Genomic DNA, 15,440 nt, shown 5'->3' on the forward strand with positions numbered 1-15,440 from the left:
ATACAGACTGAGATTTAGTTTCAGCCAGCCTGTGGAGCATAAAGAGTCACAGTCACAGAGGACTCAACTGGTTGGTTGGAACAAAATCTTGGTCTGGATTTGTACTTTCTGAACTGTCCACCTCTGCTCAGAATAGCATTTTCTCCTTACAGTCAGAGAAAACACATGGAGGGTATTGTGTAGGTTTTGACACACAAATTCGTGAAGTGTTCCACATTAGGGGGCTCAGTGGAGTAAGCCTTTGTGCTTGTGATCAGAAGGTTGCCGGTTTGAGCCCAGCATTAATACATCTGTGGGTCCTTGAGCAAGGCCCTTAACCCCTAACTCCATGGTTGCTGCTGTGAGTGGCTGATCTTTACGGCTAGCTTGCTCTCACTTACACAGAGCAAATTGGCATAAAGAGAATTTCCCCTCAATAAAGCATTTTCCCATCAATAAAGTATCTATTATTATTATTATTAAAGATCATGGCCCCAAATGTAGCATCCTATAAAAAAATTTGAGGGTGTGGCATCATGGGGACAGAGTTCTGTTTGAGAGGATGCTGTGTGCCAACGATGGGCCAGGCCAGTCTAGGTTGAGTAATCGGGGCGCCGGCGATGGTGGAACGGGGTGAAAGGTGGCACACAGAGGTCGCCAGGGGCCAAATGCAGCAGACACATATGTCACACCAGGGAGGATCAGGGATTTGACATGGTGACCAAGATCTCGGATGATGTTTAACCTTTATTGTACCTCTGATCAAAGTAAAGTGAACGAACTCGTGTGACATGTGACTGGATCGGTAGGGAAAGTGGTCGCATCCTGCTTCAAGGGTTATGGGTTTGACCCCAGGCCATTATGAGATGATTGTGCAAATTCTTTTAAAATGCAAAATCAGGATGAATTTTACTGAATTATTTGCGTGAGCATGTGGGGAAACCCCAGATCTCCACAAATGGAGGTGCCGACGGATTGGTGAAAGTCTAAGCCCCATTTAGTTCCATTCAGTTCCTGCAACTGAATTAAATGTTACTGCCTGTCTGGCCTTTATCACAAAATCGCGCCATGATCTCTGCTCATGTGATGCCTGACAGAGCCGAATGTAAAAAATAAAAGGGATCTATCTCACAGTCTCCAAAAATATGATCTGAGTCATAAAACGCAAGGCTGCTTTTTCTTCCAGGCCTTATGGAAGTTCCCTGGACTCCTTTTTCATTTATCTGGTGGGCCGACACATGGCTTATTTTTCTTTCCGTGTGTGCATCACCTAGCTTTTATTTATCAACAACAACAGACAGACGGTCAGGAAGGCAGGCGCAGACAGTGACCCTCACGTCCTGTCAGCCAGCGCCAGGGGCAGATAGAGAGCTTGGAGGACGTGGCTCTTTGTCAGTTTAATTTCTGGAAGGCTAGTAAAAATGGCGGCAAATTGGCACAGCAGAAGCGGGTCGGCCACGGCGACCCCTGCGGCAGGGAGCTGCCGTGCTTGATTCGCTAGCCCCGGGGGCCCCCAGCGGGATGCCACCGCCTTGGAAACCTCGCTGGCAAAGTTCCAGGGTCACCCGGCAACCGGCTGTAGCGCTCCAGGAAGCGGGAGAGGGGATTCCGTCGCTGAGCACAGTGAGCGGAAGCCTGGGAACAGGAAAGCCCTCGTGCTGAGAGACCCTCCCAGCCAGCCGCGCACAAACACAGCGGGATATTGTGTTTCACGCTGCCTCTGCTGATCCTGTCCTCGCCTGATAGTGGCCAGACTCGCTGTTTAGTCTGAAGGAAACCCTTTTACTGGACGCCACGCCGCAGTTATTTTTGACTGCTCTACAGTACGGCAGAGAGGAAACCATTGTAAGACGGGTCAAAAATTAAAGTGTATCCCTCCCAAATGACTTAAATAAACTCACAGACAGTGTGATAAAGCCTCGCATGTTTAAATGTTGGGAACAGCGTAAAGATCCACCATTTCTCTGCTAAACGAACAGTGGCACCTGTAACCTGTCAGGGCTCATGTTAAGCCACTCTATCCCTTTCCAGGGGAATTGTAGCAGGTTTGACTTCCCCACATGCCCAGCTCTCTCACATCTCTGGATCACTGGCCTCCACACGGCTCTGGTCTTGCCCCCAGCAGCCACTGCTGCACCATCCACATCACTGAAAAAAATAATGAAGGAAAAAAGTGACAAATGCATCAACTCAATGTAGTTTTAGTGTGAGGATCAAGTTCCAGTAACTGCTCCTTTTAGTAAAATGTTAAATGTTAAATGTGGAAAGAACGTCAGAGACCCACAATGTCTGATGTCGTGGTTGGAGAAAGCGTACGCCAGTAGGGTGAATGATAGTGTTATTTAAGCGTCACCCCTCACAGTTCAGACGGACCGTGCTGTCGCATGCATAATAAAACAGAATTATTATGTGCAAATGATTTGATTGGATGAATCCTGGTGTTCCTGCTTCCCAGTGCGTTCCACAGGCGGCCCGCTCTGCCATAATCCGGGGTGCTGAAATGGAGACACAGCACGTTTGAAATCCCTCCCCCATGCCTCTTTTTAGGGCAGTATCTTCGGCCCAGTGCCATCTTTTCCCTGATCCCAGTCCTTCAGGACCAGACATCCATCCATCCATCCATTTTCTCTATCTACTTATCCTATTCAGGGTTATGGTGGGTCCAGCACCTATCCCGGAGGCTATGGACACAAAGCAGGGAACAACACAGGATGGGGCGCCAACCCATCGCAGGACACACACACACACCCTTCCCCCACATATGCAAACCTATGGGCAATTTGGCAGCTCCAATTAACATCAGGACCAACCAGAATATGCTCATTAATTACAGATGAACACAAAGGGTGGTGTGGGGGTGTAGTGGGGGTGGAGGGGGGGTGCGTGGCTCTTTATGCTACACTGTGGCCTCACGCCTCTCAGGTTGCGGCCTTAATTCTCACCTGAGCAACTCTGCATGTTCTCCTTGTGTCCAGCTGCGGGTCTCACTGAGCATGTGCTCACTGAGAGTGTCCCATTTAGGCTGTCAAAAGTCTCATGTCTTTTGTTTCCTGGAAGAGTAAATACCCTGCATTTTAGTGTCACGCGAAATGTATGGCTGAAATAAAACAAAGCCTGAATTAGTAAAGGCCATGGGTCATGTGGGGGGGGGGGGATTTCAGTCCCAATAAAACTGAACAATGCTGAAGTGCAGGCTGGTCAAAGTGGGGTGGGGGGGGCAAGAGATCGGGTGATCATCCTTAGCAAGCTGCTAACATAAAGAGACTGAGAGATCAGAGAGAACCAAAGACAACAAAGCGTGGCAGTATTTCTGCCACCAGACCAGTGAGATCATTCCCCAGTAGAATCAGAAAGCCGTCTCCTCTTTGGTTTTGCGTCTGCTGTTCTCCAGGAAAAGCCTGATACAGCGGGGCACCCGAGTCTCGGAAAGAAAACGCTCAGGAAGTGAAGCAGAGGAACTCGACTCGGAGGAGACAGGGAAGCTATGGGCAGACGAAAGCGACGAGACTGGAAATCAAACCCCCGTTAAAAATTCCCGTGGCTGTGACTCCCGAAACGCCACAGTTTAGCCTTCGCACTTTGATGAATATATTAGGAGTGTGCCGAGAAACGTCCAGAGGAGTGCTATAGGGGTCTTAATGTTGATGTGCAGTTCAAGACTCAAGGCAGTTCTTCATGCGTTCTCCGCCGGTAAGTAAAAGCTGAGGCAGCCACCCGACCCAGAACCTCTCCCCAACGCCTGCCACCTTGGTCCCATAGCCAGCATAAAAAGCTTTTTAAAGCACTTCAGCCTGACTGAGGCATGGCAGTAAAAAGGACTTGGCAAATCCCCCATGGTTTAAATCATTATAATAGACCTTGATGTGACAATCACAAGGCAGGCAAGTGAAACCACTCCGTTTCATAACAGCATATCATTACTCAATTCGCAACAATACCAACCTAATAAACTTTTCAAAGGAATTAAATAAAATATAATCTGCTCCAAAGCTGAAAATTGCCGTGAAGTTGGGCTCCGCTTCACGGCAAAGCCTCTCGTCTGGAAGGCCTTCCCCCATCGGAGTGCTTGGATAATGTCCCACACGTGGCGAAACCTGATGGGTGGGCCATTGGGAAACGGAGGGTGTGAGTTACCAGCAACATGTGCCTGTGCGTTCTCGGCCTGAGAGCATCGGGGTCCACACTTTGGCCCAGTGACTCAGAGCCTAAGGCGAGGGTGTACGTGATGACACACCAGTCTCTCACCCACCGCGGAACTTAATGATTTCTGCAGGCCTACTGTCTGACCTAAAAATTAGTGATGGTGTTCTGAGTTAATAATCAGCAACCCACCTAACAAAACAGTAGTAGATATTAATTAAGGACATAAACTTTTGACCTCATAAGTGCTAACTGTACTCCTAATTTTGTTGTGTTGCTGTTCAACAATGAGCAGACAAATAGCCCTAAAGAAAATCTCTGTAAAGAACATGAAGAGGCTTCTGGTGGAATTGATCTTTACAGGGAAGCAAGCATGACTGAAGTGTCATTGTGAAGTGAAGATTTTTCCATAAAATATCTGCATAATAGATTATAGAAGAAAACACCAGAAAAGCATCCCATACAACTAAAGAGGAAAACATACATCTGTGAAACCTGAAGAAGAATGAATAATTTATTAGTTTAAAACATCACTTAGCTTTTAAGCGGGACTTCGTAGCACTGAACGGTCTGTTCTTGTAAATAATATTTTTTATTGTTTTTCACTTTCTGTAACTCAGCCAGTTGTAGACACTAAATATTTGGTCATTTGGTGCTCGATTATGAGAAATGTGTTTTCAAACCTGCGGTCAGTGAATACAGTGGCCTCGCAGAGGAAGGAAGATTGCAACCACTGTGAGGGCAGTAGGAATGGAGGAATCAGTGACCTGGGCAAGCTGTTTGAGAGGATGCTGCTCTGAAGCTTTAAGACCTACTGCTGAATCCTAGCATGAAACACTGTGCACGCATGTAATCTTCTGGTACAGACCTCCGCAGTGAAAATCCACATGAATTGGTAGCGGTTATGGGTATATGGTCCTTCAGTAGGGGTTCCTGAACATCAGACACAGCAGGGGCTGCAGGTTTGGGGGCAGCACCTTGCGGGGGGTCGAAGGGAGAAGATTCTGGAAGTGCACACTGAATAGCCTCACAGGCTACAATGAGAGTATGGAACCTGTGGCACACTTTAGATAAAAGCGTCTGCTACAGACTAACGTCGTAACATGACACCAATACATTATATTCAACTCAAATAAACGAAGAATAGAAGCACTTAGGTAAGAAGTGCAGTCATGGGACGCTAATGAAATGTGGAACCTCTGATCCTTGTCACAGTCACTGGCAAGGCCTGATTTCATCATCGCAGAAGGACTATTTGCCTACTACACGCATTTTAAACAATCATTCGGAATATGCTGCGCATGGATCCCAGTTGGCCAGTTTGCACTGTCCTCCAGCTGTCGCCCAATCAGATTTTGAGGAATCAGCAGAGATTCTCGGCGCCAAGCTAGCTGGCTACACATGGTAGCCGTTCCCCACAAGCCCATGAATTACATCCCATTAAAAATAATCATTAACAATCCAAAGTCATTAACACTTGGAGAATAATATTTTTAAAAATAGCCACTGGCAGTGTAGAAGTAAAAAAAATGCCTTAACCCAAAAGTGTTTTGTTCAAATCCCAGGAGTACTGAGGCAAGTTACTGAGGCAAGTCAGCTTCAGTATAAAATTAAGGTGCACAAAAGGATAGAATCCCCCGCTATATCGCGGTTCAGCTATCGTGCCCCCACTATATCGCGGTTCAGCTATCGCGCCCCCGCTATTTTGTGGATTTTTTCCCATCACAGTTCTCTGCGATGTATGTATAATTATACATATACATCCATCCATCCATCCATTTTCCAAACCGCTTGTCCTACTGGGTCGCGGGGGGTCCGAAGCCTATCCTGGAAGCAATGGGCATGAGGCAGGGAACAACCCAGGATGGGGGGCCAGCCCATCGCAGGGCACACTCACACACCAGTCACTCACACATGCACATATACATATACGTTACATATTATTATTATTATAATGTTACTCATATCCTTAGCCCGACATCCACATATGATGTGTTTAAAAAAGTGTGTTTTAACATGTGTTTAAAGCATGTGGGAAGGGTATTTTAAGGCTTAAACTATATTTTAAAAAGTTTATTTATATAGTCTTTCTATATTGCGGATTTTCACCTATCGCTGATGGGTCTGGAGCGTAACTTCCGCGATAGGCTGGGATCACTATAATTGTAAGTCACTTTGGATCAAAAGAGATACCTCAATTTCTATAACTGCTTATCTAATTCAGGGCTGCGCTGAGCCTGGAGCGTATTCTAGGAAGTGTGACACACCCGGCACAGGACGCCTGTCCATAACTAAGATCACCATAAGGCACATAATGTCCTGAAAATTTAAAAACACCAATTCAAGCAAGCCATGTGTCTTTGGATTGGTCGGGGAAATCAGGGTACGTTCATGTACACAGGCAGAATGGGCAAACTCCAGGAACTGAGCCCCAGCTTAACGCTTGGGGTTGTGGGCTTAGCCAATGAGTCACGTTAAAATAAGTACACTGAAATTGGTGAACTATCAGGCAGAATGGAAATATGAGGCTAGTAAATCAACTTAAACCGTGCAATATCGTGAATTCTATGTACATGACACTATTTGTTTATTTAATATTGTTTTATTGTTGTTTTTGCCATTGTTTGCCTTATGAACCAGAAGCACCTGTAGTTATCATTAATAATAATTATCAAGAACATTAATCACGATTTTAAATGACTGACAAAACCAAGCCACGCCACGCACCTTGTCCAAGATTAGATCCTTTCCGAACCGCAACACTTACAAAAACACTCGTTATGGCCATTCAAGTTAACAGTCATCACAGTCTGCGTTCTGTAGGGAAACCGTAAGCCAGTGACTGCGGAGAGATTTCTACGCTGTTACAATGCTTCAGCGATGGAGTTATACAAGAGCTGGCACAGACGCCTGGACGTTCAATAACCTAAATGCACACTTCTTTAAAGCCCTGTGATGTCTTTATAATTGCAGTCATATGGAAATAACTTTAAAAACACTGTGCTGTATTTGCAGCAGGAGTATTAGGAAAAGAAAAAAAAAACATTCAATTTCCGGATCTTATGCAATTGGATAGGTACAGTATACAATTACCCCTATTAGCCTACCGGTATATTGTAACAATTTATCATACCATAACTGATGTAAGGTTCTTAAAAAACAACTAAAGTGGAATGTAGGCTATGGACGGTAGAAACCATTAGTCTCTTGTATGAAAATGTACAGATATTGGCCTACTTTTTAAATTTGCTTTTGCTGTTTATATAAATACCATGTAATTTGGCTTAATATATAGTAATCTATATTTTTTGAGTCATACCCGACAAAGGGGCCATCTGACTGTAATATCTTAAGTCTGTGTGAGCCTGCTTCTGGTTAGTAACAACCTAGAGTTGTTACTAATAAATAATGGCAACTGGACCAGCACCCCTCTTTGTCCCAAGTGTATGTAGTAGTTATAGTGTAATATAGCAATACTTGGTGCCACTAAATTGATTTGCACGTCTAAGGTATGAGCAATAAGGTAGTAGCACTGGCGACTGGGGGCCGCATCTAGAGCGCCGCTGGACTGATGCTTCCGTATTCATTGGCCACCACCGCTCTCCATTCACTTTTCCCCAACTGCATACCGCGCCCGGCTTACACTAAATTAACCTGGGTGTGAATCTGTGCGACTGTAGCTCTTGCTAAACCAAACCTTGAGTGAAAGCTACAGCCTCAATGCGTGTTTACTCTTAGCCTCTTTCAAAAATAGATGCTCTCACAATCTGAACTTCTGCACCGATAACAGGGCTCACTGGAAGACCGCATTAACTGTTTATGAATGGTTCTGTACCACACATAATGTATTTTTCAATTGCAATTGTTAAAATATAAGCCTATAGTTAAACACGTGTTAATCTATACAAACCAGCCTCTAGGTCCGAAAGAAATATGTAGCCAGCAAAAAAAAAAAATAAAATAAATAATGAGGAAATATGGTTTTTTTAAAAGACCCATTTAGAAATACGATGACACAGACTACTCAGAATGGAAACGGTGAAATGAGCAATGCAGCTTGGCCATGAAGGAGACATTGGTTTAAGAAGTACAAACGCATGCAGCGAAAACCGAAAAGACGATCCATGGGTTAAGGACTGAATCTCCAGCGCTAAAGCCTGCTTAATTTTTTCTCAATTGATTCTGAAATCTGGTGATGATTAGTTATATTCGATGATTACTTCTGCCAGCTGCTCTTACAATTCTTGGGGCAAATGCCTTCGTTGCTCGCTCATTTTCTTTACGAATTATTTTGCAGATCATTCAAACGGACTAATTATAAATTACTAGACCAACCCCTATGACATACAACCTAGTACAGCGTTCCTAAATTACAACTTCTCAGCGCTGCAGCTGGCGTCGGTCGATCGGGCTATTGTTGGGCGCTCATTGCAAACGATTTTTAGCAAAACAAGTTTTTACAAAATGGAAATTTGTTTCCTTATAAAAGACAAACCTCCATCGTGCAGCTTTTCAAAAAATAAATTTAGTGCTGCATTATTATATTATAAGACGGTGAAGTATTGGAAAGAAAGCTGAACAGAAATCTTGTGACTGATAGTGATACTCGCATTGTATTTCTCCTAACAATATTATTCTCCCATAAAATTACAGATAATTATATTGCCTATGTATATTGTGTGATATTGGACTTTTTGTTTGTAAGCATAGTTAATTAACAAGGTCATGTGTTTATTTAAGCATGCCGATCTCGGCATAAACAAACGGGTGAACAAGATAAACAAAGCAGTGAAACGTTTCAAATCACCAAAATAAATAGACAAACTCGCGCTCCGCCCGCACAGCTCCCACTTCTGCAGCTGGAATCCCTGGGCAGCGAGGGTCGCACAATCTCGGCTCTCCGCGTCTGCGAGCCGAGCGTCACTGCTGGAAAGGGGCGGATCTGCTCGTCGGAGGTGTTTTCCAGCTTTAAAAAGGCAGCAGTCTACCTCCTTGACAAGCTCTGCGTCACGCAAACTCAGAGTCGCTAGAAATCTGAATGACAATATTACCAGACAGAGAGAAAAATACACCGAACAATTCCTTCTCAGAAGCGGGAGCAGTCACTTTTCATTTAGAATAAATCTAACTTTTCACTTACTGCCAAATTCTCTGCATTTTATATGAAAGTATCGCTCTGCTGTCACAAAGTGCTTTAAATAATATGCCACAGTAACAGTGTGGACAAAACCGTTTTATATTAACTTTATCCAGACTTTGCACAAGTAAGGTTTTTTTGTCTTAATTTGTAGCAGGATAAATGGTGTCATTTCTTTTTTTATTTTTTTAATATCAGAAATTACTTTGTAATATTGACATTTTCGCCTGCGAAAAACGTCAACCTGTCGCTAATTGAATGCAGGATAATCGCTGTCTGCGAGTCTCCTCCAAGTTCAACTTCGGACCACTTGCTCCGTCGGCTGTGGGAAAAGAAACGGGATTGCGTTTTCTCTCGTCTCTCACCACCAACATGAAGTCGGCTGAAGAAGGTAATCAGCTTTTTAGCCCATGCTTCTCTTTGTTATCGTATTGTCTGTCGTATTGTGGTTTTCTCAGCTGTAGCCCATATTCTTTAAGTGACAGATTGAAAGTTGTTATACTGTTAAGCAAATATACCAGTGGTCGTGGACCTAAATATTTTCTGGTCCGCTTTTCTGGGTTTTTGTGCTTCGCAATGTAATGCACTTTCCAGGTAACTGATAAATGTGCGTCTTATACATATAAATAAAGGCTGATTAGGCTACAAGGACTGTGCTGTGAAGCCGTGTCTTAAGTCGTGGAAGTCGAGACACCAGTGTTTACTTCTGTTTAAAGGCTGCTATGCAAAGAGTTTGTGTCATGATCACTACTATAAATGCAACGTTTACTCTGAATTCAAGCCATACGAGTGTCACTGATTTGTGCTAAACTACCGCCTGAAAAGTAAATAAACAATTAGTGTGCTGTCCGACTGTATAATGGAAGCACACGAATGCATGCAATAATAATCACTAAGCGAATACTCCCTTGTGACACAAGGTCTTGTTTCATTCGCGCCTGCACTTACAAGTTGACCAATAAGGAAGGGGATGAAACTACGGGGGAGGTGCTTCGGGAGCCCCAGCCTATGAACCATGCCTTCTATAGTAGCGTCCTGTAAACACTAAACTGGCCAGCAGTTGGTATTCATGCAACCGATTGTGTCAAAAATGAAGATGGAATTCGCAAACTTGTAGAAGCTACAGGTGTATAATACATTTTTGAAAAATTCTATACGAAGGGGCAAAATGAAATGGGAATAATGATTTTAGATGTGTGTGTAACTGAGTTAATAAATAACTCAGCTTGCTGTGTATCTGTTCCTGTTAATAACAATACTAATAATATTAATAATATTAATATTAATAATAATATATTATATAATTATTATATATTGGTAATATATAATAATATAATAATATGATCTCATATTGCACTTATAAAACCTTACTAAAAGGTAATACAGGTCCTATATATTAAATTCAGAATGGAGTGGCAAACAGGGGCATTTATTTGTAAACATGAGTCCACTACAGTCGTTGTATATTATCCAACCGTCTCTTTATTTACCGAGGAGTCGAGCGAAAAATCACTAATCATCTGTAAAGACGTTGTGCCATAATCGATAACAGACCCAAGTCGTGGCAGCGCTGCTGGATTCGCTGGTGGGTGCAGCCCTCCACCCGGTATTTCCACCATGCTGACGCCAGCGGGATGCTGAGCCCCTTCAACTTTCTCCTTGCCTCTGCCTCTGTGGTGACGAGTGACTGGACCACAAGGAGACAGCCACAACCTGTGATTAGTTTCCCTCAACTCTACACGGGCTCCAAGGGCATTTCACTTATGAGGTTCCCGCAGACGTGTCTGTCAGAGTGTTCCAGCGCTGTCGCTCTATATTTGTACGAGGGTTATTCTTGAAGTGTTTTGGCTCGGGTAACTACAGTGAGTACAAGATGCAAAACAGTGACGTGGTGGAAAAAAAAAACCGAATTCATCAATCATGAGTCGGATGCTGGATACCTGCTATTTTAAACATGCGTTTACATGGGGGTTCTTAAAACAGAAGCACACCCATTAAGTGTGGCTGGTTAAAGCGCTCTTGGTTTCCTCGTCGCTATTATCGTATGCAGCAGTGATGTTTGAGTATTAAATATCTTTCGTGCAAGTTTACCTACACGTTTCCCTTCTTCTATTGCAACTACATAAATCCATCACTTTTGACTTGTGATATCTGAAATACCTCTTCGTCTGTTACTAGATCACGTTGGCAGACGCAGCGCCTCGCCTTTTGTGGGTGTCTCAGACCCGGAAACGCAGACGCTCGATGGGGTGTGTGTGTGTGTAGGGGGATAGGATACACGTGCGAGTGAAATTCACGCTACGCGCGTGGCTGTGTACGTCACCTCGAAGGGCCAAGGATAGCACAAGTGGCCCGCCAAGCGCGTGAAGGCCGGTCCGGCTGTGACTCCGCTGCGGCGTAACGGACCGGATCTCAGGAGGGAGCGCACTGTGGAGCCGAAACGCGCTGTGCTGTCGGGTCGAGTGTGGAAAGTTTGCGGGGAAGGAAGAAGTGGAGGAAAGAAAGAAAAAGGCGTCGTTTACAGTCTTCAGTTTTAAAAGATGACCTCCGACAATGAGGAACCAGAATTTGACTTTAACTTTCTGTTCGAATACAGCCAAGAGGAGGACTCTGCGAGGAGTAAAGGTCTGTAGAGGGGCCGTTTTGGGCAGAACACCCTCCGGCTGTTAATAATGTGGAGGCGCCTGACTGGAGAGTGATAGTCGTTTGCTGGGTGTAGCGCGCGCGGGGATTTAAACCTGCGCGGTGGCGCGAGCTCTCGGTGTGACACCCATGAACCAGCATAATAAAGATAAGATAAGTCAGCCTTTATTAATCACACAGTTGGGAAGTTTGCATTGTTACAGCAGCAAGAAGGACAGTACAAGAGAAGGAGATAGCAGCATAACCCGTAACATATAGCAATAAAACATTATACAATGTAACAATAGAAAAACTATACAGTATTAAAAATATATCAATGTATATGTGAAAATGTATAACATCTATTAATTTTGTTTGTTTTTCTAAATGTTGAATATCGAGGCTGTCTCAGGTGGTACCGGTTACGTACCGGCTTAACTTCAGCGTGACAGCAGCAGGTGCTGCTCCGGGCAGCAGAACCGGGCGTTTGACAGTCCTGCATTTTTATACCACTTTTTAATGTTGATTTTAAATTTTATTACGGAGATGAAATAGCGCGACTTGTGTTTCAACTCTAACAAAAGTGGAAACTGAGAGTCACAAGATTAGACTAATTTTAGACCGCCTGCCCCCGTATTTTGTGGTTTGTCACTGGGTGGTTATAACAAGGCGGTGAAAGTTTACTCCTGAAGTTTGAAAACTTTACAACAGTGAGACGAAGTATATTCATAATTCAATACAGTGTCGTAGTGTTAAACCTGATCCTTATTCGGAAATTCAAATCAGTATAACAATATAATAATTCGTTGTGAAGAAAAACCATTTGAACTTGGTTTTGACGTTTTTAAAAATGGATGTTTCCGATGATGTTTCGATATTATCTAGTGAGATTGTGCTTTATTGCTCCTCCAAAGACAAGGTGTGGTGCGGTTTCACATGCTTTTTTTCCTCCTTTGCAGCAAATTGAACAGTATATTCAACATGCAGTTAAATATAGTACTGATACTATAGTAAAAATTCTAGGCAGCCAGTAATTAAACTAGCTTGAAGCTCAGGAATGAGACATGTAGTTTAATTTGTATTTCTTTTTATTTTAATTTTTGTTCAAATCACACAAGTAAGACCTTCGCAAGTCTTAAGCATTTTAATAGGTAAAAAAACATTGTAGAGACAGGGTGGTAAATGTGTCATGACCCCCAAATAACCCAACAGAATATGACCGACTTTGGTGGAAATCCACTTCAACTTGAAAGTTTATACAGGGTAGTACTTGACATTCTTAAATAAATAACAATTAAAACATTCTGGCATGTGTGTGGATTTAACAGGCCTTTTTCTTTTTTCAGATGCTTTCAGCTATTCCCCGAACGCCAGCATGTCCCTGCCTCTCAGTGTAGGGAATCCTTGCCTGTCTTCCCAGTTCCATGGCCTGGCACCCAGTCCTGTTATCTCGGTGTCTTCCTGCCACCAGGCAGCCTACGGGTTGCTGGAAGATACCGGAGTCTCCAGCTACTACATGTCGCCTGGCCTGCGGCCCAATGGAGGCCCGACCCTGGAAAGCCCTCGCATCGAAATCACGGCCTATGGGCAGCTCGCAGAGGAGGATGTAAAGGAGAGTCGGGTGCCGGTGACCAGGCAGCTGAGCTCAGCAGTGATGCTGACTCTGCCTAGCACCGATGGCTACCGTGATCCAAGTGGCCTGAGCCCCGCCAGTAGCCTGTCGTCCCGGAGCTGCCACTCAGAAGCGTCCTCCTATGAGTCAGGCTTCTCTTACAACTACGATAACTCGCCGGCCACCTCGCCCTGGCAATCGCCCTGCGTCTCCCCCAAGGGCCCATCCTCGCTAGCCTCTTGCGCCCTGGGTGGTGGCTCGCCTCGCCAGTCGCCCGCTGCTTCTCCCCGCCCCACCTCGCCTTGTGGAGGAAAGCGCAAATACAGCTTCAGTGGCTCAGGGGGCGGGGCTCCCTGTAGGCGTGCCTCGCGCTCGGCCACGCCTTCTCCGCAGGGCTCACCTCGCCTCGGGGCTGGGGATGACACCTGGCCACCGGACACCAACCGGTACACCAACTCAGCCATTGTCGCGGCCATCAATGCGCTAAGCACCGATGGCACCGGTGACAATTCGGAGGACATCCCCCTCAAGGCTAGGAGGACCAACCAGGAGTCTGGCCCAGGCATGAGTCTGAAGGTGGAGTCTGGAGGGGAGGAGCTGATCCTAGGCGAAACCCAAGAAGACTACCCAAGCCCTCGGCTGCCCTTCAAGAAAGAGAACTACAGTGGAGGGTTTCTTGATGTGCCCCAGTATTCCTACTCCTGGTCAAAGCCTAAACCCTACATCAGGTAGGCATGCATACATTGTCATGAGTGTATTTGCATGTATATGTTACTGTCTGCATGCCTGCCTCTGGCTCTGGATGCGTATCTCAGGAATCAAAAAGCAAAAAAAGGCTGTGTGTTGACATTCAGGATGGCGTTTTTGCATGTTATACCATGAGTCGACAGTGTTAAAGTGGAGGGCTGTTTGTCACTTCGCACAATTTATTACATATATCAAAATCAAGATCCACCCCACACTTCCCACAGACGAAAACGGATCCAAGAATTTGTCTTTTTTCATTTTCTAAAAATATCCATGTTTGCTTATCTTATTGTAATGCCGTTTTACACTCAGGGGACAAATGCCACAGTCATAGACAGGATTTTCTTTGAAGTTCAGAACATTTCATAAATCAAATTTTCAGGGAGGGGTGGTATATTTTGCAGTAGTTGCTGTAGAAACGCACACAAACACATGCACACACTTACTTTCATTGGCATAAATTTCTTATTTTATTACACAAGTTTTTTAAATTTTTCTTTGCCTCTCGATTATGTTAAGTTTCTCTGCCACCGGCACACTTTCCTGTAGGAAATCAAGTGTTTGATGAAGATAACCTCAGACAGGAAGTGATGCTGACAAGTAGGCAGGAGGGGGTGAGCCAGGGAGGGGTGGAGCTTTTGCATTGCCTGATGCTGTCAAGGCAACCATTTATACTGCCAATGTGATGTAATGATTTGACTATGGTCATAAAGACTGCAGGAAATTGGTTCATTTTGGGTCAAAAAACACTGAAATGTCGAGACGGATTACAGAGACGTCTTTTCATGTTCTGTTTTATGTCACAAAACAGATCTCCAGCACAGTAGTATTTTTATTACAACAAACCTTAACGAAACCTCCACTTTCATATATTTTTTATATTTATTAATTCTTAATTTCTTCTATTCTTCCAACTGCTCCATGTTTTCCTATTACAATATGTCAGGAACTGAAATTAGAATGGGAGGATAGTGATATAAGAACAAGTGTAATGTTTATTCTTGCTATAAAGTTATTTCTACTCAGCGCTTCTGAATTTTCAGTCATGGTATGACAGAATTTGTCATATGACTAATTATGTATTTCTATATACTTCGTGTATTACAGTATTTCTGACTGTAGTAGCACAAGCTGGCAGTTATTTCTGTCTCTCTATCTCTCTTTCTCTCCTGTTTTTCACTTCTCCTCTCCATCTTCTCACTC

The 15,440-nt window shown here is 44.2% G+C and overlaps 1 protein-coding gene and 1 long non-coding RNA gene across 4 annotated transcripts in view; one reads left to right on the forward strand and one right to left on the reverse strand.

Annotated features, from left to right (window-relative positions):
* Window positions 1-9,054: 9,054 nt before the first annotated feature.
* LOC125749521 (uncharacterized) lies at window positions 9,055-11,719 on the reverse strand. 2 transcript variants are annotated; one of them, XR_007399943.1, is made up of 4 exons: window positions 11,580-11,719; window positions 10,811-10,943; window positions 9,462-9,578; window positions 9,055-9,153 (listed from the first exon to the last, which is right to left on the reverse strand). It is a non-coding gene; the product is annotated as an uncharacterized LOC125749521 (long non-coding RNA). The 2 variants fall into 2 exon arrangements; XR_007399944.1 differs by lacking the exon at window positions 9,055-9,153 and having other exon boundaries at window positions 9,335-9,578.
* Window positions 9,515-15,440, forward strand: part of LOC125749513 (nuclear factor of activated T-cells, cytoplasmic 1-like) — a 60,657-nt gene continuing 54,731 nt past the window's right edge. Inside the window, exons 1-2 of one of the 2 annotated variants that reach the window (XM_049026840.1) lie at window positions 9,515-9,647; window positions 13,225-14,218. In XM_049026840.1, coding sequence (XP_048882797.1) covers window positions 9,515-9,647; window positions 13,225-14,218 — 1,127 coding nt within the window. Of the gene's footprint in view, window positions 9,648-11,741; window positions 11,882-13,224; window positions 14,219-15,440 lie in introns of those variants that run through there. The other variant, XM_049026841.1, reaches the window with a different exon arrangement.

The sequence above is a fragment of the Brienomyrus brachyistius genome, chromosome 9 (genome assembly GCF_023856365.1).
Source record: "Brienomyrus brachyistius isolate T26 chromosome 9, BBRACH_0.4, whole genome shotgun sequence".
Taxonomy (NCBI): Eukaryota; Metazoa; Chordata; class Actinopteri; order Osteoglossiformes; family Mormyridae; genus Brienomyrus; species Brienomyrus brachyistius.